General features: G+C 37.9%; 1 protein-coding gene across 7 annotated transcripts in view; it reads left to right on the top strand.

Moving 5' to 3' along the window:
* brm (ATP-dependent helicase brm) overlaps positions 1 to 24,517 on the top strand; it is a 714,323-nt gene that overhangs the window by 183,648 nt on the left and 506,158 nt on the right. For all 7 annotated transcript variants that reach the window (XM_090374387.1, XM_090374383.1, XM_090374382.1 and 4 more), the window contains one exon: positions 12,626 to 13,034. In XM_090374387.1, the coding sequence (XP_090230513.1) occupies positions 12,626 to 13,034 (409 nt within the window). The remainder of the gene's footprint in view (positions 1 to 12,625; positions 13,035 to 24,517) is intronic.

Genomic DNA, 24,517 nt, shown 5'->3' on the forward strand with positions numbered 1-24,517 from the left:
TGGACATTGGACAAATGTTGGACAAAAAGGATGTTGACCAGTTGTGGTGTGTGTGTTTGGACTGGTTTGAAAGATGGGGGGGATTACAGAAACCTATTCAGAAGAACAGTTCCATGGAAGTATCTATAAAAAAGGGATGCAGCACAACCAGAACTTCTCTGAGACAGGGATTGGGGAGACATTGTAAGAGATGAGTCATTAATTAAACTGACTCTCCCTTTTGAATAGAGGCTAGAAGCCTGAGAGAAGTTATGGGAGTAATACCACAGATGGGGGAAACAATATTCCATGCTGTGGCAGATTTAAAATTTGTACAGAGTGAGTAACTGTTTAAAAGAAAAGTAGCACTGAGATAAAAAAAAAAAGAAAAACCAATTTTAGATGTGGAGGAAGCAATATTTATGATGTGATCATGCCAAGAGAGATAAGAAGTTAGGATAATCCCTAATAGAGATACATGATCTTGACTAAAAATCTGAGTGTCATCGAAGATGCAGATGAATCCTTTTTGTGAAATATAAGAAGGTACTGAGTTTTAGAAGGATAGAATTTAAATAAGGCATCTTTGCTCCATTGGAGAATTACCAGGAGATTAGCATTTAAGGAAATGCTAGTAAAAATTCAAATGAATGCAATGTGCTGTCATCAGAAAAACTGTGGATATTATTTCCAGTCAGTGGAAGAAGGTAATTAATATACAAGAGGGAAAGTGGAAAAAAGAATTGAACCTTGGGGAACATCAATATTAGAAGACAGAGCCTTCTAACATCATCTGCAGTGGTGGTAAGAGAGAAAAATTAGATACCCAGTTTAAACAAACCTTTGGCAATCCATAAGATGGAAGCTTATTTTGAAGACCTTTATGCTAAACACAATCAAAATCCCTTGAATTGTCAATGGCAACTGCTTGAGTTCCCCCAAACTTTTCTCTAAATCAGTAACATAAACCAGTGGATTGACACTGAAGTAGTCCATATTTGTGATCAGATGGATGGTTTCAAGATAGTTTAGGTGTTGACAGTTAATGGATATCTCCATTAATTTAGAAAGAGTAGAAGTAAGTGCACTGAGACATTAACTGGATGGGAGGGATTTGTCACCCTTTTTTTAGGAACTGGTTGGATATTAGCAAATTTCCAAGCAGAAGGGAAAACAGTAGAAACAAGTTTTGAGAATAAGTGGAAAAGTACCTGGAGCTTTCTTGACACCAAGATTATTCAAAATGCTTCTGATATCCTTTTAATGGAAGACCACGGGAGGCATTGAGTGGAGTGTACTGAGAATGGTAGGAGGTGGTTTACCAAGATCATTGATAAAAGAGAAGAAAAGTAGAATGCTAGCAGGTCGGCTTTTTCTTCAGGTTTTATCAGAGGTGGGAGTACAGATGGCAAAATTTTGGATTTGTAGTTTTAGCAAGAGACCAGAATGCATAACAATGATTTGGACAAGAAGCAAGTTTTCTACTCTTAGCCTGTTCAAAATATAGTTTGCACTGATTAATTACTGCATTACAATTGTTGCAAGCTTTGGGTTATGCAGAAAATGAACCTGAACATTTTGATGCAAGCCAGTTGCAAAATTCAGCATTCTTATCTTGAACAGTCTTAGCACATTTATTGGAAAATCAAGGCTTAGAGAAAAGATGAGATTTTAAGGAGGAGTGTGGCATAAAGTGTTTCACCCCTACAAGAATAGTTGTACTGACACAATCTGAGCAAACATTGACATTATTGGATTTAAAACAGTAATCCAGCCAAGGAAATGAAGAATACATATCTTGCAGATGATCTCATTTTACATTTTTATAATGCCAAAGAACATGAGGCTTTGGATGGTCACAAGAGAAAAGCTCCATTGGAGAAGAGATGATCACCAAGTTGTGATCGGAGGTGGCTAGCAGGCCACTTGCATCTTATGTGTACTGGGAAGGGTTGTTCAGGAAAAAAATCAAGAGTATTGGCTGTGTGTTTAGGATTGTCTGCTATTCTCAGTTAAATGAACAATCAGTGCGAGGTCATTAGTAATTGCACTATGTCCGCTCTGATATTCCCTGTCAGAGACAGGGAATATCAGAGCAGACATTAGCAAAGTACCACCTTTGAAGTGAATGGAATTGTGCAGCTAATAATTAGGACAAATGTGATGAGCACTAGACATGGGTTTCATCATTTCAAGCCTCCAGTAAGCAAAATGGTGGTATTGCACCGGTTGATGAGAGTCATCTAGCAGCTAGTACTGCCCAACTGAGTGTGTGACTAGGAAACTGAAGCCATCTGGAGTTGTGAACATTAAAATTGCCAAGAAAAATTACCTCATTGTTAGGAAAGTGGGACTGGAGAAGGTTGAGCATGATCTGTACATAGGACTGGAGAAAGTCAAGTTTCAAAGAGGGGACGTCAAAGAGTTCCAAGTGCTTAGTGGAATTGAGAGATCAATAGAGGCAACAGATGAATTTGACAGAATGGGGTAGAGAGAGAGAGAGAGATTTTAAGCCAGAAAAGAAAGAAAAGAAGAGATTCCAAATTACTAAGTCTCTGACAGGGAATATCAGAGCGGACATATGCAAAGTACCACCTTTGAAGTGAATGGAATTGTGCAGCTAATAATTAGCACCAATGTGATGAGCGCTAGACATGGGTTTCATCATTTTAAGCCTCCAGTAAGCAAAATGGTGGTATTGCACCAGTTGATGAGAGTCATCTAGCAGTAGATGACTCTCATCAACTCTCTCTCTCTCTCTCTCTCTCTCTCTCTCTCTCTCTCTCTCTCTCTCTCTCTCTCTCTCTCTCTGTGTGTGTGTGTGTGTGTGTGTGTGTGTGTGTGTGTGTGTGTGTGTGTGTGTGTGTGTGTGTGTGTGTGTGTGTGTGTGTGTGTGTGTGTAGACGTTACACCTTGACCCCTGCTTACATTGGTTCACATGTGGGTGGTCACCTCCAGTATACTAAGTGCCAAATTTCAGAACTTGCAAATAGGGGTTATACGTTTTATACATTGTAGAAAGGGTTACTGAGAGTCTCACCATTGTCAAGTTGCAAGCCTAGGATTTGGTTATCACAGAAAAACTGTGATAAACCAACTGTGACTTCACTGAAATTCATCCACTTGACTGAAGTGTCACCTGAATATCAGTTCCAGCAGCATTTTAGACTCCCAGGTAGTAAGCCCTAGCTAGTCATACCTGAGAGAATGTGACAAGCCTCAATTTAAAGAGGAATGAGATAAGTATTTGGAAGAAATAGATAAAATATAAAATTGAGGGAGACGTTTTATTTATTTTGTTATTAATATTATAATATGATTTTTTTTTTTAAAAAGCAGTTGTTACGTTAAGCTTTTTCTCCCTTGTTTTGTTCTGGAATTTTACTAGTAACTTTTATGAGCTTTGTAACAGTTGATGGCACTTTTATTGATTATGTTTGCTTCTGTCATGAAATCATCAGCAAAAGAACTGGAAAAATTACACTATCTGTGGTTGGCTATGTAAATATCCCCCCCACTCCCCATCAGAGGTTATGTTCAGTATTACACAGGGAGAAGTTTCTAATACAGTTGTTATTTTGGACAGTAAACCTGTGCTACTGTATAAAATAAATATTTTGTAAAGAAAAGCAAGTACAGATCATGTACAAATCAAGAGATTGAGAAACATTGAATACCGGAGTTTCTGTCTCATGATTTGTAAATGAGACATTAAGCTGACTAACTTATTCATTAAACTTTAAACAACTTTTATATTGTTTATAAACAATGCTGACACAGTAACTTTTATCCATCTGTATCTTCCCTGTTGAGGATTGCTTGGTTTCTTGGTCTCATGATTTGTATGTGTGGAATTAGGCTGATTAACATATTCATTGAACATTAAACAATTTTATATTGCCATGTTATGAACAATGCTAACACAGCAACTTTTATCCATCTATATTTGACTCTAATTAAATATGTTGTCTAAAAGATAAGCAAGTCGTCTTTTTTAAAACCAGAGGACTGGTTTAAAAAAAAGACTGGTTTAAAATGAAAATATGGGTTTTTATATATTGGGGAAAGGTTGTAATGTTAAAGAAACTTAAGGTGGAACTTGGTTGAAGGTTTTGGTGTTGGTTCATCTGCTTGTACTAGGGCTGGATTAAAGTCTTTGTATGTGCTGGGCACTCATTATCATAATCTTGGCCCACAAGTCAGATCAGGAAATATTTGCATTGTGGAAATTGTATTGACCCCATAGGTCTTCCACATTTATGATGAATATTATATAATAGAATTGTTTTGTAAAAAACACTCATGATAAATCAACTCAAAGAAAATTATTAAGTTGATTTAGTGTGGGGGTTTGATTCACCCCCCCCTCGAAATTATGCATTTTTTTATGTTTATTTTATTATTTTTTAATTATCCTTTTTTTCCCTGAATTATCCACTGGAAACATTGTGCACAGGGGATAATTCAGCCATGACCTTGTACTGTATATAATTTGGAAAAGTAGATAATTATATTTTTACCAGTGCTGTGTGATATTTTTCCATATACTATAGGTAACTTTCTCTTGATGTAGGATACACTTTTACAGTACTATATACCATAAGTTGTTCTATAGGAATGCGATCACCTGAATATTCTCCGGAAAAAAAGGGTACTCTTACCAACAAAGACTTGGGTTCTTTAAATTGTAATATCTGGAGACTAGCATCTCCCCATTTGGGGGGGGGGGGGAAACAATAACTATATAAGGTACAGAACTTATTTATAGTACTTAGTTTCATGCATGGATTAAGTTTCAGAAGACAATGTCTTTGTTGACATTAGACTTGAATTTCTGTAGATTTGGGAAATACAGTAATACCCCGACTTACGCTACCCCGACTTACGCGAACTCGGAGTTACGCGGTTCTTGATATTTTCGTTTGGCAACGCTGCCGCCCACTATCTTCAAGGTCGTTTTTCATATGTTATCGATATACGGTGCAACGGCGGAGAATGAGAGCGAAAGATGAACAAAATTCAACTTTGCTGCTTTTATGTTTTTTTTTTTTCAGTGAAGGGGAAACACATTTCACCATAATAACGTAAAAACCAACACAATTCCAGCTATCGGTATAATCGCAAATGCAATTAGATCGAGTTTACTACCAGTTTATAACAGATTTCACTAGCAGAAACGCAACTGGATTTTTATTGTTTTATGGTAGTAACCCCTAGAAATGTGAGGTGTTAATAGTGTGTCTCTGCCTTTATGGTGTTGTTTATTCAGTTGCTACATGCGCGCAGCTTTGTTTATGCGTATCAAGCCTGCCTCCTCGTTTTGAAATTGTGCTTTATTCCCTAAAAATGAGTAAAATACTTAATTAAAAGGTGTGAAAAGGAAGCGTCCTGGTGAAGACACTGCAGATTCAGAGAGAAAAAGAAAAGCAATTATCGATAAACAGAGGCAGACTGGGTCAAAAATTCTTACCCGGGAAAATTTATAGTGGCCTCATACTATGGTTTATGGCCAAAATCACACTGGCCCACCGGGGTTTCCCCGGTAAGGCTTATGGCCAGTCCGCCTCTGTCGATAGAGAAAAAATATGAAATTGTGAAACGCTTTGAGCGAAATGAAAGACCATGTGATATTGCACGTGCTACAGGCCTAAATGAAGCAACGGCGAAAAGCACATAACAATTGCAAACTTGAGAGGTTGAAAACTGAAAAGGGCTCAATTGTAAAGGGCTTAAAAATTTTAGAAAACATAGACTCCAACGAAGAACGCGTTATAGCTACAAAGCAAGGAATAAAAAAATTATTAGCTTGCTACGAAGAAATTCTGCGTGAAAAAAAGAACGCGCTGTGTCGTCAGACGAATTTGTTAGATTTTATGAAGCCATCGACATCGAAATAACTTTTTAACGTAAGTCATTTGTTTTTTTAATACATATTTTGTATTAATATGTATAAAGAACTGAAATTTTATTAAATATTTTTCTTCTAAACTAGTGTTTTTGTTAGTCCTTGGTCCCAATTAAGCAAAATTTATATGTATTTATATGCAAAGTTGTACCCCGACTTACGCGAATTCGACTTACGCGATTTTCGTCGGACCCACCTATCGCGTAACTTCGGGGTATTACTGTACATGGAAGAAAGGTTGTTCCAAAGAACAAATTGGAAAGATAAATGAAGGAAGTTAATTCTGAGTTTGGATGCGATCAGCAAACGAGTTCTGACTGACTGCAGTGTGTATTTTTTTTTTTTTTTTTTTTTATGAAAACCCAAAATACGAGGGGTATTAGAACCTATAGTACTTAGTACTGTGCTTGGACTGGAGGTTGAGAAGACAAAAGAAGATATTTCTTGACATTGGACTTTAACTTTTGTAGACTAATTTTCAGGAAATATGTATGAAGGAAGGTTGTTCCAGAAAATGGCAGTTGAATGAATAAACAAGGAAGATGAAAAGTTGGTTCTGTGAGTTTGAAGTTGGACAGTAAATGGATGTTGACTGGTGGCAGCACTTGATCGGACTGTTTTGAAAGACAGAGTGGGAATTATAGAAGCCAATTCAGAAGAACAGTGCCCATGGAAATATCTGTAGAAGAGGCATGCAGCAGAAACAGTATGTCTATGAGACAGCGAGTGGAGACACTCTGTTAGAGATGAATCATTAATTAACCTAACTGCCCTCTTCTGAATGGAATCAAGAAGCCGGAGAGAGAGGCACCACCCCGGATGTGGGAACAATATTCCATGGTAGGGCAGATTTGCAATTTGTAAAGAGTGAACAGCTGTTTGGAAGAAAAGTAACGCTGAGAGCGAAAGAGAAAACCAAGTTTTTTAGATGCAGAGGAAGCAATATTTGTAATCTGCTTGTGCCAAGATAGATTACAAGTCAGGGTAATCTCCAAAAGAGAGATATCATTTTGCATAGAAATCGGAGTGTCACCAAAGATAAGCATAGGAGCAGAATTCTTTTTGCGAGATATAAGACAAGACTGAGTTTTAGAAGGGTGAAATCAACTAAGTTGTCTTTGCCCCACTGGAGAAATACCTGGAGATCAGCATTTAAGCAATTGTTAGCAGATTTTCGAGAAGATCAAGCTGATTGAGCAGGAACAAGGTTTCTCAAAATGGAAAGTGGAATGCAATGTGCTATCGGCAAAACTATGGATAGGATTTCCAGTCAATGGAAGAAGGTCATTAATATACAAGAGGGGAAAAAAGAGTGGGGGAAAGAACTGAACCTTGGGGGACACCAATATTAGTGGAGAAGTAAGAAGACAGAGAGCCATCTGCCATCACCCTCAGTGAGCAATCAGAGAGAAAACTGGATAACCATTTACTAAAAAACAGTTGGCAAACCATAAGATGGAAGCTTGTTTAGAAGACCTTTATGCCAAACACGATTGAAAACCTTTGAGATGTCAAGAGCAACTGCTTGTGTTTCACCCAAACATTTCCATTGAATTAGTCCACAAATGTGTAACATAAGCCAGAATATCACCAGTGGATCGACACTGACAGAATCCATACTGGCGATCATTGATCAGACAGAAGGTTTCTAGGCAGTTTAAGAGTTGGCGGTTAATTGATTTCTCCATTACTTTAGAAAGAGTAGAAGTAATTGCAATGGGACGATAATTGGATAGAAGGGATTTGTCACCCTTTTTAGGAACTGGCTGGATATGAGCAAATTTCCAAGCAGAAGGAAAAACACCTTTGGAATAAGAAATTGAAAAAAGGTGGCAAAGAACAGCAGTAAGTTCAGGAGCACAGGTTTTGAGAACAAGTGGAGAAATACCATCGAGATCTGGAGCTTTCATAGCATCACGATTTGTGAACAAAATCCTTCTGAGATCCTTTTGATGGAAGACCAGAGGAGGCATTGAATGGAGCATGTTGTGAATGGTGGGAGGTGTTTTACCAAGATCATTAATACATGAGTTTGAAGAAAAATGGGATGCTAGCAGGTCAGCTTTATCCTCGGCTGAAGTGCACAGATTGTTCCAAAACAGAACCACCTCTGTCCAAAACAGAACCATCTGTTTTGGACAGAGGTGGGAGCAGAGATGGGCAAAAGCTGGCAAGAGACCAGAATGCTCGGCTACCATTTGGGCAAGAAGCAAGTTTTCTACTCTTAGCGTGTTCAAACTCTAGTTTGGACTGATTAATAACTGCTTTACAATTGTTGCGAGCTTTGGTGTAGGCAGAAAATGAAACTAAAGAATTGGAAACAAGCCAATTACAATATGCAATGTTCTTCTCTTGAACAGCCTTAGCACATTTATTAGAAAACCAAGGTTTAGATAAAGGATGAGATTTTAAAGTGGAGTGTGGGATAAAGGATTCCATTCCTGCAAGAATAATTTCACTGACACGATCTGAGCAAACGTTGACATTAGAAGTTTTGAAACAGGAATCCGACCAAGGAAAAGAAGAAAAGAAATCTCGGACATCCCATTTTGCATTTTTGTAATGCCAAACAATACATGGTTGGGAATAGCCATGAGATAAAGGTTCCATTGGAGAAGAGACAATCACCAAGTTGTGATCTGAAGTGCCTAAAGGACCACTCACTTTGACCGTGTACTTAGAAGGGTTGTTTGTGAGAAAAAGATCAAGAGTGTTGGCTGTATGGTTAGGATTGTTCGGTATTATTGAAGGTAAATGAACAATCTGTGCAAGATCATTAGTAGTTGCAAAAGCTTCAGCATCTCAACCAGCTGTGTCGGTATGACTAGAAAACGGAAGGCAGCTGGAGTTGTGAACATTAAAATCACCAAGGAAAATTACCTCACTGTTAGGAAAGTTGGACTGGAGAAAGTCATGTTGCAAAGAGAAGTAAAAGAGCTCCAAGTGATTAGTGGAGTTGGGAGAATGGTAAAGACAACAGATGAATTTGACACAATGAGGTAGAGAGATTTTAAGCCAGAGAAGATCAAAAAGAGGAGATTCCAAATTACCAAGTCTCTGACAGGGAATATCGGAACGGACATATGCACAAGTATCACCTTTGAGGCAAAAGAAATCATGCAGCAAATAATTTAGGCAACTGAGATGAGCAGTAGGTGAATCAACCGATAACTGAGATTCTGTCAGAAAAGGTACATGAGGTTTGGCAGACTGCAAGTGGAAATGGACATAGTTGAGATTAGAATTGAGGCCACATATATTTGTGAAATGAATTAGGAAGTGTTTGGGAGGTTTAGATCTTTTCGCAGATAAGCTTACTCTATTAGTTTGACAATTCATGGTGTATTCAATAGTGAGAAAAAGTGGGTGGGACATGCTGTATGAAGTAATGAAATGTTTGGATATGGCGTACACATGGTAAGAATATACCCAGATCTGTACATAACGTGGCCTCGACAATGCCCCTGCATACACACTACTCGGACTCTCTACAGTCACTATCTGGCAGAGTAGAGATAGCAAGATTATACACTAGCTGATCCAGAAGCCTCCTAAAGAGTTACCAATAGGTTCGGTCTGGTGTACTAACTGGCGGCCGGTCTGCGAACACCGTTTTAGAGCTGTACCCTTGAAATTTATCCCCGGGGGCTCACATCTGGTGAGTATGGGCTTGGCACTCCCAGGGTCCTGAGCTGGACATCATCATTCTTTTCTTTCTTAGTGATTCCCTTCTATTTCTCTCTCTCTCTCTCTCTCTCTCTCTCTCTCTCTCTCTCTCTCTTTCTCTCTCCCCCCTCCCTCCCCCCTCCCTCCCTCCCTCCCTCTCTCTCTCTCTCTCTCTCTCTCTCTCTCTCTCTCTCTCTCTCTCTCTCTCTCTCACACACACACACACACACACACACACACACACACACACACACACACACACACACACACACACACACACACACGGGGTAACTCGGAGAATTTTTTTTTTTTTTTTTTTTTTTTTTTTTTGGCTGGTGCAGCATAAGCCTCAGGCTTCCTTGCATCATATAGCTAATAATAATAATAATGTAAGGAAGATTGGATCTCACCACGATGTTCATCATATTCTCAAAAGTTATCAATCATACTGTATGATGGAAGAGATGGGGAAGGGTTGACCGGAACTTAGCTCTGGAGACTAAACATGGATTCCACCACTTCAAGCCGCCAGTAAGCAAAGTGGCAGTATTGCACCGGTTGATGAGAGTCATCTACCATCTAGTATTTGAACTGTCTGGAAAAGAGGAGGAAAAAATTGCTTAGTTGGAAACCTTTATCTTATCAACATAGAAGAACAGCACTCATGGAATTATCTGTAGTAAAGCATACAGCAGAAAACAATGTTTATGAGACAGAGTGGACAAACTTTGTAAGAGTTGGGTCATTAATTACCTGACTACCTTCTTTTGAATGAAGTCTAAGAGCTTGAGGGAGATTTTAGGGACACTGTCGCAAATGTGTGATCAGTATTCCATGATAGAACAGATTTCTGATTTGTACAGAGTCTGTAGCTGTTTAGAAGATAAGTAATGCTGAAATCAAAAAAGAAAACCCAGTTTTCTTTTACAGTCTTGGTGTCATTTTTCATCCATGTAATTTGAAAAATGAAACAAGCTGGAGATGTGAACAATAAAATCTCCAAGAAAAATGACCTCGCTGTTAGGAAAGTTGGAATAGGGAAAGCCATATTTCAAAGAAAGTTGTAGAGTTGGGAGAATGATAGACACAGTGGATGAATTTTACAGAATGGGGTAGAGATAAGTTAGAGGGGAACAAAAAGAGGAGACTCCATATTGGGAAGTTTCTGACAAAGAATATCAGAGCAGACAGCATATGCATAAATGTCACCTTTGAAGCAAAAGGAATCATAAAGAAAATAAACAGGGCAACTGAGATGAGCAGTGGTTGAGACAACTAATAATTGAGATTATGTCAAAAAAGTAAGCAAGGTTTGGCGTATTGGTGATAATTGACATCATTGATACATATTTATGAAATTAATGAAGAAGTTTTTGGGGGGTTTATATCTTTTTTTCAGATAACTTTGTTCTATTAGTTTAATTATTTATGTATTGTGTAGGAAACGTGAAATTTTTGGATGCAGCATACACACTGCAGCTACCTTAACAGTGTCTCTCACATACACTACTTGGATTCCCTATAGTCCACTAGCTATCAGAGTAGAGGGAGTGAGATTGTACACTCACTGATCTGGATGCCTCCTAGAGTTAACAATAAGTTTGGTCTGGTGGATTATCTAGTGGCCAAACTGCAAAAATTGTTTTAAAGCTGTGTACCCTTGAAATGTAGTGAATATTTGGTCCTGTCATAATGCTCAGCATAACCTGAGAAGATGTGACTCATACTGCATGATTGAAGAGATGGGATGGTATGATTCAGGACTTTGCACTGGAGACCAAATATGGTTTTATATCATTTCGAGCCTCAATAATCAAAATGGTGGTGTTGCACTGGGTGATGAAAGTCATCTACCACCTATATTTCCTAGTAACACAACACTTCATTCCTCTGTGTGATGGTTTAGGAGGTTTAGATCTTTTTGCAGATGAGTTTATTTTATTAGTTTGATTATTCATCAAGTACACGGGAGGTGACTAGTCACACATGGCTGAACACCTACAGTGTACTTGATATAGCATTTCTGACCTTGTACATGGGGGTTGTACCTAGAGTTACTAACAGTCCTGCCATCTTGAAGGTTCAAGCGGAGGTTTTCTTGTTGTAGGACAACTGGACTTTGCCTAAATTTGTCCCACTGGACTCATGAATATGACCAGAATGTCAGTTCCATCAGCTTTTTAGAATACTGGGTAGAAACCTTAGCTGTCATACCTGGAAAATTGTGTGTGACAAGCATCAGGGACCATATGCAGGTGTTTAAGGCTTTAAATGGGTTGAGTAAACTAAATGCTGATGCTCTCCGATGACACACATAGGGGAACATAAATGTTAATTGGAAAAGAATGATTGCAGATAGATGTGTGAAAATTTGCCTTAAGCCAGAGAGTAACTGATATGAGTAGTTGTTGGAAATAACATTCCATCTTGTGTTGTTTTGGTGGGTAGTTTGAATATATTTAAAGGACAGATTCGACAAATTATTAGAAAGGGAATAGATATATTTTTTATTTATAAGCTTTGTTGCTTCCTTCCATCATATTTTAAATGTTTTAGAAAAATTTATATTGGCCTGTGGTGATAATTTCTTTTTGGCTATCTAAAGGAAACAAATTGCTCTATGTAGTTAAAGCCTTGTTAAATGCGGCATGCTTGTTTTTACTGTGCAGTTTTCAATGAAAGTACTATGTCTGAAATATTTGTGTTATTTATACGTTATTATTTATTTATTATGTTTTGAGGTTTTTTTTTTATAATGATTTATTTTATTCTGTTTAGTTTTACACACACACACACACACACACACACACACACACACACACACACACACACACACACACACACACACACACACACACACACACGTATATATATATATATCAAAGAAGGGATAGATTACAGGTAAACAAGCAAATTATATTTCCTATGCTAACAATATAATATTTTACACTTTTCAGAAATAAATTCAGTTTTAAATGTACATAAAAATAAAAAATAACATGTTGGAATGAGGAAAGAAAGATGCAGTAATAGTCAGAATTTTGTCAGTTCTAGTGAATGATATTTTTTAAAAAGGTGCTCCATCACCAGTACAGCCAGCAATGCGTGCTTCAGGGCCTCCAAACCAGCCTCCATCTCAGGGTCATGGGACACCAATGATGAGCCAACAGATGATTAATCAGTCAGTTCATGGACATATGGGACCGTCACCTATGCTTCCGCCTTCTCAACCAACCACCCAAAGTTCTCTGCATCCGCAGCATTCTGGTCATCCTGGACAAATAAGTTCTGTATCTTCGCAGCAGTCAGGACCACAACAAGGGCCTAACACTCAAAATCGTGGGCAGCAGATGCCATCTAGTGGACAACCAGTTCCAATTCCTACTATGATGCAAATGCAACAGCAAAAACAAAATCGTATTACTCCTATTGCCAAACCACAAGGTATTGATCCTGTTGAAGTACTAAAAGAAAGAGAAAACAGGTAATGATCCATTTTTATTTTTAGAAAATATATTGCCCAAAGGAACAAATTACTTTTGCAACATTCTATACAAGTGTTTGAACTTTTAAAAGATGATATTATTTATATTTTTAATCAATGCCACTTGAGGAAAAGATGTACTTTGTAGTTATTGAAGAACATGGAATGAGGAGACTAGTCTGGTTGATGATGAATGTTACCATTCCTGGCATCACATTAGGAATGGTAGCACTGGTTAGCAAAAAAATCCCATTTTTTTTTTTTTTTTGCTCCCTGTTAAAATTCAGAGTGCTTCTTGTAGATATGACATTTCTGAATTCAAATATGGCAACCGTATCTGTAACACCTAGTGTTAAGGGAGAAGGGATTAAAGGCAAAAACTGTTTCTAATGAAAATATTTCATATATTTTAAGAAAATGTTACATATAAATTTTGAAAAATGGGTCTGTTAACTTTATTCTATTTACAAAAATGTTTATCTCATAACAGAATACTTATTTTTATTTTTTTTTGCCTTTCATTATCATCCATTGATGCCTTCTCCTGTACGAGATTCCAACAGGAGTTTGCCAACATATGTTGACTCCATTTACCCTGGTATCTCTTTTCCCTTTGAGAAATATCTTGGTTAAACCTTTCACTGTCTTCATTGGATACTGCTCCCAAGTTTTCATGAAAAAAGTCTAAATGGGAATGTAGAAAATGAGCTTTAACAACGTATTGCATCCTAACTATCTGTATGCTAAAATTAGTTCATCCACAATTTCAGCCTAAAAATTTCTGGCAGACGTTTTTGAATGCCGTCTGAGCTCTTATTTCTGTACAATTTAATTTTTTTAGTGAATTCCTCATCTTAGAATAATAGTCTGATTTGAGGACCCACAAATATACTCATTTTTATATTGGCTTTACTGATTTGAGAATACTTTTGCCTCAGACAGATAAATCTGTCTCCTTTTTTTGTCCATCACTTTCACAAATATTGTTATCAAACCTAGCTTGATGTGCAATGGAGGTAAATAGATTTTTGACTTATCCACCAAAGGAGGATGTACTACATTTTTCTGGCTTGGGATAGTTTCTGAATGGTACAGCCATTTTTTTTCCTTATAGGGACAGTCCTTCGCTGGGCTGTCCCACTTGCATAAAAAACAACAGTATTTAGTGTATCCATCTTGCAACTCAGTCAGCAAAGCTACCACATTTATGTCAGCACAGAGATATTCGATTTATATTTTTATTGCATATTTTTGCAAAACACCTGTAGCTTCTCGCACGTTTCCATTATGTGTTACTGCATGGGCCAATAGTATAGATGAATTCTTTAGCATTAGTATTAGTAGAGGCATATGATGCTCCCATTTCACTCCTTCATTTGTTCCAAATACATGTCCAGCTCAGCCTTAAACTTATTTAGGCTATCAACTTCCACAACAAAAGATGGAAGTCTGTTCCACCAATCAACTACCCGCTGGCTAAAGGAAAACTTCTGCACATCTATCCTACAACTGTCTTTCCTCAATTTAAATCTATGCCCTCTCAGGTGATTATTCTGAGCAAGAGGAAGAAACCCATCAGCAGTGTGCATGCACAAACCATTCAAGGCTTTATACACCTCAATTAGATCAACTCGCAGCTGCCTAGTCTCCACACACTGTAATATGCAAAACTTAAGCCTTTCTTCGTAAGAGCAACCTTTTGTTCCATTCACTAATCTTGTTGCCCTTCTCTGTACTTGTTCCAACAGCTCTATATCCTTCTTAAAGTGAGGCCTCTAGAACTGTATACTGTACTCAAGGTGTGGCCTGACCATTGCCTTATACAAGGGGATAATCACCTCCTTATCCCTGCTAGAAAAATCCTGTATATCATTCACAAGACACCATGAGCTACTCTTGCAGACCGTCTGCACTGCTCAGAAAACTTCATATCTGTCTGCACAATTACCCCCAGGTCCTTTTCATTCTCTACGGCTGTCAGTGTAGTACCATAGAGGTGATACGTTATTGTAGGGTTACCGCTTCCCATATGTAGTACTTTACATTTGTCAATGTTAAACTTCATTTGCCACCTCTCAGCCCATCTGCTCAACTTTTCTAGATCCTTGCAGCAGCAGCATACTGTCATTAGTGTCCTTAACAACCCTGCCAACCTTCATATCATCTACAAACTTGGACAATAAGCCTGATATACCATATCAATATCATTTATAAATACAGAAAACAATAATGGACCCAACACTGAACCCTGAGGGACTCCAATAATAACATTAGTCCATGAAGAGCAGTGTCCATTGATTACCACTCTCTGTCTTCTCCCACTCAACCATCCCTTTATCCATAGCAGCAATTTGCCCCCAATGCCACACTGCTCCAATTTGTGCAGCAGTCTTCCATTTGGTCCTTGAGGTTGTTACAGACATTCTCTCAGATATGCCAGACAAGCTGTACTTGATACCTGGGAGTCTAAAACGCTGATGGAACTGATATTTGGGTGACACCCAAGTCAAGTGGATCCAATTTCGGTGAAGTCCGGACGGTCTGTGACAGCCAAATCCTCTTCTTGCACCTTCACGATGGTGGGACTGTTAGTAATCCGGGGTATAACCTCTATGCACAAGTACATGGTGGGTGACCACCCAGGTGTGAACCAACGTAAGCAGAGGTCGAGGTGTGGCACCCACACCACATGGAAGAACACTGTCCCTCTATGTTACACCTCAGATGTTACACCGGTGGATGACTCTCATCAACCTGAGCAATACCACCACTTTGCTTATTGGAGGCTTGAAGTGGTGGAACCCATGTTTAGTCTATAGAGCTAAGTTCCGGTCAACCCTTATTTACTCTTCCATCATGCAGTATGATTGATAACTTTTGAGGTTATGATGAACATCATGGCGAGATCCAATATTCCTTACATTTCGAGGGTACAGCTCTAAAACGGTGTTTGCAGGCCGGCCGCTAGTTAGTACACTAGACCGAACCTATTGGTAACACTCTAGGAAGCTTCCGGATCAGCTTGTGTATAATCTTGCTCCCTCTACTCTGCTAGATAGTGATTAGAGGGAGTCCGAGTAGTGTGTATGCAGGGAGCATTTTCGAAGCCACGTTATGTCAAGGATCTGGGTATATTCTTACCATGTGTACGCCATATCCAAACATTTCATTACTTCATACAGCATGTCCCACCCACTTTTTCTTACTATTGAATACAGCACAAATTGTCAAACTAATAGAGCAAGCTTATCTGCGAAAATATCTAACCCTCCCAAGCACTTCCTAATTCATTTCACAAATATATGTGGTCTCAATTCTAATCTCAACGATGTACATTTCCACTTGAAGTCTGCCAAACCCCATGTACTTTTTCTGACAGAATCTCAGTTATCGGTTGATTCAACTACTGCTCATCTCAGTTGCCTAAATTATTTGCTGTATGATTTCTTTTGCCTCAAAGGTGATACTTGTGCATATGTCCAGGGCTCCCACTGCTGGGTTTTTCCACCCAGATCTGGGTTTTTTGATTGTCATCTGGGTTGATAGGTTTTTTTCACAAAAATATCTCATTATCTGGGTTTTTTTTGGTAATTTTTAATTTTAAGTCAAAATTTATTTTTATTTCTTGTAAATACAATAAAATTTAATACATTTAATAACAGTTTACAATTTTCTTAATTTTATATTCTAACAATACTGATCATAATTTGTAATATCTCAAGTGCTTGTACAAAATACTACAAATGTAAAAGGATTTCAAAGTTTTCGCAGGGTTCTACACTATGAAATTATGCTTACATGTTCATACATGTAAGCATACATGTTCGTGTTACTAACATGTATGCGCAGCCTATTGAGCAGGCGGAAGGCAGTCTTTACTGCACAGTCTTTCGTGATATTATTGCATTATTTGGTGTGATTTTTACATTTATGCATGTACTACATACAGCGATATAATAAATTTAAATTGTAGTGGCTATTTCTATTTTATGTTAATGGATTAGTGATTTATTTTTTATTTTATAGAACATTTTAAATAAGATAACTGTTAATTAGCCATACCCACAAATTGCCCACAATGTCTGAAACTTGTTCTCCATAGAGAAAGATGAGTAAACGGTGGTATACTCAAAATTTTAGAAATGAATGGTTAGAAGATCCGGAATTAAAGGATTGGTTGAAAGAAGACAGTAATGAAAAAGGTGCATCTTACTGTATTTGTTGTGAAATAAAATTAAAGAATGCCAATAAATCGATGTTACTAGCGCATAAAAATACAGTTAAACATAAAAAAAGTGCAAATATTGCTAAGACAAGTTCAACGTTAGACACGTTCTTCACAAAACGTAAACCTACGGAGAATGAAGAAGTAGCAAAAGCAGAGTTAACAATTGCTGCACTCATTTCTGAGAATAATATTCCATTTGCACAATGTGATCACCTTATAGAAGCATGTAAGAAAGCATTTCATGATAGCAATATTGCAAAACAAGTTCAGATGAAGGCGACTAAAGTCTCTTATCTTATACAAGATGGCATAGCCTATCATGAAAAAATATACATTTCTAACATATGCAGAAACAACAAGTTTTCAATGATAATAGATGAAAGTACAGATTTATCTTTATCGCAAGTTCTAGCTGTAGTTGTTAGATATTTTGATATTCAAAAACTTGATGTTGTAGATGTGTTACTTGACACTGTTTGTGTCGAAAATGGTACTTCAGAAGGGCTTTATCAAGCTGTAAAAGATCTTTTCATAGAAAAAAACATTCAAATAAGTAATCTCGTTGGCTTTAGAAGTGATAATTGTGCCACTAAGAGTGGGTTCCAGTCATTGCTAAAAAAGGATGTACCATCAGTATTTATAATGGGATGTGTTTGTCATTCTTTTGCATTATGTGCTAGTCATTCAGTCAAGGTACTACCATCATATCTAGAAATATTTATAAAAGATATCTCTTGTTATTTATTTTTCTAGTAGTAAAAGATTAAACGAGTTCAAAATGATTCAAGACGTTGTAGATACTGCTACGCATAAAATCCCCAAATTAGCACAAACACGTTGGTTATCCCATGGCAATGTAATAAAAATTATTATTGAGCAGTGGGATGCGTTAGTTCTTTATTTTCAGTCTCAATCAAAAATTGACAAAATCGATGGTGCAGGGAATATTTACAATACTATGATCACCAAAGGAACTAAGCATATGTTGTTGTTTTTAGGATATGTACTGGAGAAAATAAACTGCCTGAATATTGAATCAATATTCATATCAATATTTCAAATCAATCTGAACATTTCAGATTGCACTTACTTCGTTCAATGGTTTCAATTGAGTATAAAAATATTCTTAGTTTTTTCATAAAAGAAGAAGTCATTACTTCGTGCAAGCTGGTTGAAATTGATCCAAGCAATGCAATAAATCATAAGCCTCTGAATAAAATATATTTGGGAGGCCGTTGTATGGCCTTATTAAATTCAACACCACTTGGTGACAGTGAAAGCAGGTTTAAAAATGATTGTTTAAAATTTCTTGTTGAACTTTGTATAGAAATCTGAAAAAGATTTCCTCTAAATGATGATGGAATTATCGCCAGTCTCAATGTTCTTGACCCAGCAGTGATACATGATCGTGCCAATTCGCCATCCTCAATTTTCCATTCTGAAGACAAACTAGATCTTCTAGATGATGAATGGAGATCATTTCGTTTAAATCAAGATTTAGATTTCTCTTACAAAACCATCCCTGAGTTTTGGTATCTGTTACGTAATGTAAAAGATGGCTTTAATAATTCTAAATATGAGATTTTATCTAACTTTATGACCAGTCTAACTATTTTACCTCACTCTTCGGCAAGCGTAGAAAGAATCTTCTCCCAAGTAAACCATATAAAAACAAAAGCCACAAACTCCCTTAAACCAGAAACTGTGAAAAATCGACTAATAGCAAAACAGGCGATAAATAGATCTAATCAAAATTGCTATACATGGAAACCTAAATCAGAATTGGTAAAAGAAGTCATACAAGGAACTTGTCATAAAACATACGAAGAACGTTTGAAAAAAATGAAAGAACTTCAAAAAATAAATGTGGAGGGAACTGAATGGGATGAAAATTCTGATTACAATTAAATAAAAGATATTTTTGCATGGTAAGTTTTATCTTATTTGTGTTGCTATACTATATGATGAAAACTAGGTTTTTTTTGGGTTTATTTAAGTTGTAATCTAAGTTTTTTTAAAATTTGTGAGTGGGAGCCCTGCATATGTCCGTTCTGATGTTCCCTGTCAGAGACTTGGCAATTTGGAATCTCCTCTCTTTGATCTTCTCTGTCTTAAAATCCCTCTACCTCATTGTGTCAAATTCATCTGTTGTCTCCACCGTTCTTCTAGCTCCACTAATGACTTGGAGCTCTTTGACTTCCTCTCTTTGCAACTTGACTTTCTCCAGTCCAACTTTCCTAACAGTGAGGTTCCCTTGGTGATTTTAATGTTCACAACTGCAGCTGGCTTCCATTTTCTAGTTACACCGACCCAGCTGGTTGAGATGCTGAGGCTTTTGCAATTACTAATGACCTTGCACAGATTGTTCATTTACCTACAAGAATATCGGACAATCCTAATCATACAGCCAATATGCTTCATCTTTTTCTCACAAACAACCCTTCTAAGTGACAGTCGAAGTGAGAGGTCCTTTATGCACTTCAGATCACAACTTGGTGATTGTTTGTTCTCCAATGGAACCTTTATCTCATGGCTATTCCCAACCTCGTGTTGTTTGGCATTACAAGAATGCAAACTGGGATGATCTGCGAGACTTCTTTTCTTCTTTTCCTTGGTCGGATTACTGTTTCAAAACTTCTGACTACAACGATTGCTCAGATCGTGTCAGTGAAATTATTCTTGCAGGAATGTAATCCTTTATCCCACATTCCACTTTGAAATCTTGTCCTTTATCTAAACCTTGGTTTTCCAATAAATGTGCTAAGGCTGTTCAGGAGAAGAATGTTGCATATCATAATTGGCTTGTTTCTATTTCTCCAGTTTCATTTCCTGCCTATACCAAAGCTCGCTACAATTGTAAAACAGTTATTAATCAGTCCAAACTAGAGTTTGAACAGGCTAAGAGTAGAAAACTTGCTTCTTGCCCTAATGGTAGCCGAGCATTCTGGTCTCTTTCCAAAGCTATTGGTCGCAACTTTTGTCCATCTCTTCTCCCACCTCTGTCCAAACCAGATGTTTCTGTTGTATCATTTCAGTCGAGGATAAAGCTGACCTGCTAGCATCCCATATTTCTTCAAACTGATGTATTAATGATCTTGGTAAAACACCTCCCACCATTCCCAACACGCTCCATTCAATTCCTCCTGTGGTCTTCCGTCAAAAGGATGTCGGAAGGATTTTGACGAACCTTGATGCTAAGAAAGCTCCAGGTCCCGATGGTATTTCTCCAGTTGTTCTCAAAACCTGTGCTCCTGAACTTACTCCTATTCTTTGCCGCCTTTTTTTCACTTTCTTATTCCAAAGGTGTTTTTCCTTCTACTTGGAAATTTGCTCATATCCAGCCAGTTCCTAAAAAGGGTGACAAATCCCTCCCATCCAATTATCGTCGTACTGGCACACTATGGCCATAGTTGCTGATGCGCCCAATAAATCCCGAAACAAACAAACAAACAAGCAATCCAATTATCATCCTATTGCAATTACTTCTACTCTTTCTAAAGTAATGGAGAAATTAATTAACCGCCAACTCTTAAACTACCTAGAAACCTTCTGTCTGATCAACGATTGCCAGTATGGATTCCGTCAGTGTCGATCCACTGGTGATATTCTGTCTTATGTTACCCATTTATGGACTAATTCAATGGAAAGGTTCGGTGAAATGCAAGTAGTTGCTCTTGACATCTCAAAGGCTTTCGATCATGTTTGGCATAAAGGTCTTCTAAACAAGCTTCCATCTTATGGTTTGCCAACTGTTTTTAGTAACAGGTTATCCAGTTTTCTCTCTGATCGCTCACTGAGGGTGATGGTAGATGTCTTTCTGTCTTCTAACTTTTCCACTAATGCTGGTATCCCCCAAGGTTCAGATCTCTCCCCCACTCTTTTCTTCTTGTATATTAATGACCTTCTTCCATTGACTGGAAACCCTATCCATAGTTTTGCCGATGATAGCACATTGCATTCCACTTTCCATTTTGAGAAACCGTGTCCTGCTCAATAGCGTCAACTCTTTGAAAATCTGCTACCAGTTCCTTAAATGCTGATCTTCAGTTAATTCTTCAGTGGGGCAAAGAGAACTTAGTTGATTTCAACCCTTCTAAAACTCAATCTTGTCTTATATCTTGCAAAAAGGATTCTTCTGCTCCTTTGCTTATCTTTAGCGACACTCCGATTTCTAGGCAAAATGATATATCTCTTTTGGGGATTACCCTGACTTCTAATGTCACTTGGCACAAGTATATATTACAAATATTTCTTCCTCTGCATCTAAAAAACTTGGTTTTCTCTTTCGCTCTCAGTGTTACTTTTCTTCCAAACAGCTGTTCACTCTTTACAAATTGCAAATCCATCCTAACATGGAATATTGTTCCCACATCTGGGGCGGTGCCCCCAAAACCTCCCTCAGCCTTCTTGATTCCGTTCAGAAGAGGGCAGTTAGGTTAATTTAGGATTAATCTCTAACAGAGTCTCTCCACTCTCTGTCTCATAGGCATAATGTTTCTGCTGCACGCCCCTTCTACAGATACTTCCATGGGCACTGTTCTTCTGAATTGGCTTCTATAATTCCCACTCTGTCTTTCAAAACAGTCCGATCAAGTGCTGCCACCAGCCAACATCCATTTACTGTCCAACTTCAAACTCACAGAACCAACTTTTCATCTTCCTCGTTTATGCATTCAACTGCCGTTTTCTGGAACAACCTTCCTTCATACCTATTTCCTGAAAATTACAGTCTACAGAAGTTCAAGTCCAATGTCAACAAATATCTTCTTTTGTCTTCCCAACCTCCAACCAAAGCACTGTACTAAACCCCAAACACGGTCTCATGTTTGGGGTTTACATAAAAAAAAAATGTGCAACAGTATCAAAAGCCTTTCTAAGATCCAAATATATGATATCAGAGTTATTCCCTGCATCCAGTTGCTTTGTGACCACATTATAGCATCCAATCAAATTGTTCAGACAAGACTTCCCCTTAACAAAACCATGCTGTGTCCAAGCTATAACTGAAGTCTTGTTTAGATGATCCTTCAGTGCTGTTTGTTTGTTATTTGGTTTTTAGGAGCATTAGCAACTAAGGCCATATTGCTCCGGGGATATGCGGTGGTCATTCCCTGACCTTTCCGCATTCCCCGTATTTGGTGGTCACGGGCTCAAACTCTGGTGTAATCAAGAAGCGTGTGCTATTCCCTGCTGTTCCAGCCCACCTGGCTACGGAGGCACCAATCCTGCAGTGCTTCTTTAACCAGTGCCTCCCTTAATTTCCCTGGAAGAGAAGTTAAACTAACAGGTCTATAATTACTTGTATCACCCTTTGATCCTTCTTTGTGAATTGGGGTCACATTTGAACATCTCCAATCCATGGGTATTTCCCCTGGATTGGAGAAATAAGGAAGTTCTGATAATTATGGCCAAAGGTTTGCTTACTTCCTTTGCTGCCTCCTTTAATATAACTGGATAGATCCCATCCACCCAGGTGCCTTTCTTATGTTTATCTTCAACAATTTCTCCTCCACTTTCCTCTCAGTTATTACAAAATCATCTAGCTCACTGCCAGAGTTTAATTCACCTCTGGTTCCCCCCCTCCCCCTGAATAACTCCTAATCTGTGAATGTAGATGCAAAATACTCATTTAGTTTGTTAGCCACCTGAGCAGGATCATCAAAATTTGAACCATCAATATCGATTGGACCAATCTGATTCATCCCTTTCCTTCTAGAGTTTACATAGGTAAAAAACTCTTTGCTGTTTTTCTTTGCCTACTTTGCCAAAGATTTCTCATAATCTTCCTTTGCCTTCCTAATCTCCTTTGTGACTTGGTTACAGACCAGCTTATATTTATCATAGGCTTCCATGTCACCCATTAATTTATATGTATCCCATGCATTTTTCTTCTCTGCCACATGTCTCATTAGTTCATCTGACATTGATTTAGGCCTAAACATTGAACGATATTTCTTAGTTGGTATGTAAAGCCTAGTAGCTTCCAAGATAAATTCTTTGAATGCCTCCCATTTTGAATTTGCTGTTGATAACATCATCAGTTGGTTCCAACGTATAGAACTTAAATACTGTCTCAGACCACCGTAGTTGCCTTTATGAAAGCAAAATCCCTTCCCTTTACCCCTGATGGTAGTTACCTCTTTGAGTAAATCCCAATTCAGTACACTGTGATCACTGCTGCCTAGTGGTTCCTTTATCTGCAGATTCTTAATGCATGAAGAATTGCTACTGATAATCAGATCAAGAGTATTACTCTCTCTAGTTGCCTCCCAAACATGCTAATGTAGAAAACAATCATCCAATAAATCCACAAAAGCTTTGCTAGTGTGTGAGTGACCAACCCACAAATTCCAGTCAGTATCCAGGAAATTAAAATCCCCCATTATAAGACTCTGATTTACTGGTCCACTCTGTTTCCAGATACAGTTTCTTATTATACTTATCAGTCATTAGGTCTATAACACACTCCTACTCTGAATTTTGATCTTACAGTGCTTATGTCACACCAAACTGACACGACACTGCACTGTCCAGTGATGTCGACTGGCAACACTTTCTTGGATTTTATGTGTTTCCTAACTAATAGCATAACTCCTTCTCCCTACCTATCATGTCTGTTCTTCCTGTACACATTGTACTCCCCAAATTCCAGTTCTGCATTTCTTATATCTGTGTGACACCACGTCTCTGATATCCCAACAATATCTGCCTTTGATGTTTTGAGCAATACTTCAAAATTCATCAAATTTATTAACTATACTCCTAGCATTGGTGTACATGCAAGTGTACATGCACCTGTTTCTACTCTTAGTTTCCCTAACACAGCCCATGTATTTACTTGTTCCACTATGACTCCCAGCAGTCCTGGAAATTCTCATTGCATTACTTTCCAGGCTGCTGCTCAATTGCATTTCAATAGAAGTAGTGCAAGAATCACTTTTACCTCTTCCAGCGGCTACTGTTAATCTATTAGTCCGTGAATCCCCCCCATGCTAACAGTTTTCTGACCCACCTAACTCTGCCTCAATAGCATCAGCAAATGTTCTTGCACCCTTTCTATTTAAGTGTATCCCATCCCTGTAGAAGCAGTCTCTCCTGTTAACAAGTACAGACCGGGCTGAAAAAAATTCTACCCCTTTAGTGAAATCACTTTCACTTTTGCCAGCGGCTACTGTTAATCTATTAGTCCTTTCCCTCCAAGCTAGCAGTTTTCCGATCCACCTAATACTGTGTCAATACCATCAGCAAATATTCT

This window comes from Mastigoproctus giganteus, chromosome 5 (assembly GCF_048544385.1).
Source record: "Mastigoproctus giganteus isolate SK-2022 chromosome 5, ASM4854438v1, whole genome shotgun sequence".
In the NCBI taxonomy this organism is placed as follows: Eukaryota; Metazoa; Arthropoda; class Arachnida; order Uropygi; family Thelyphonidae; genus Mastigoproctus; species Mastigoproctus giganteus.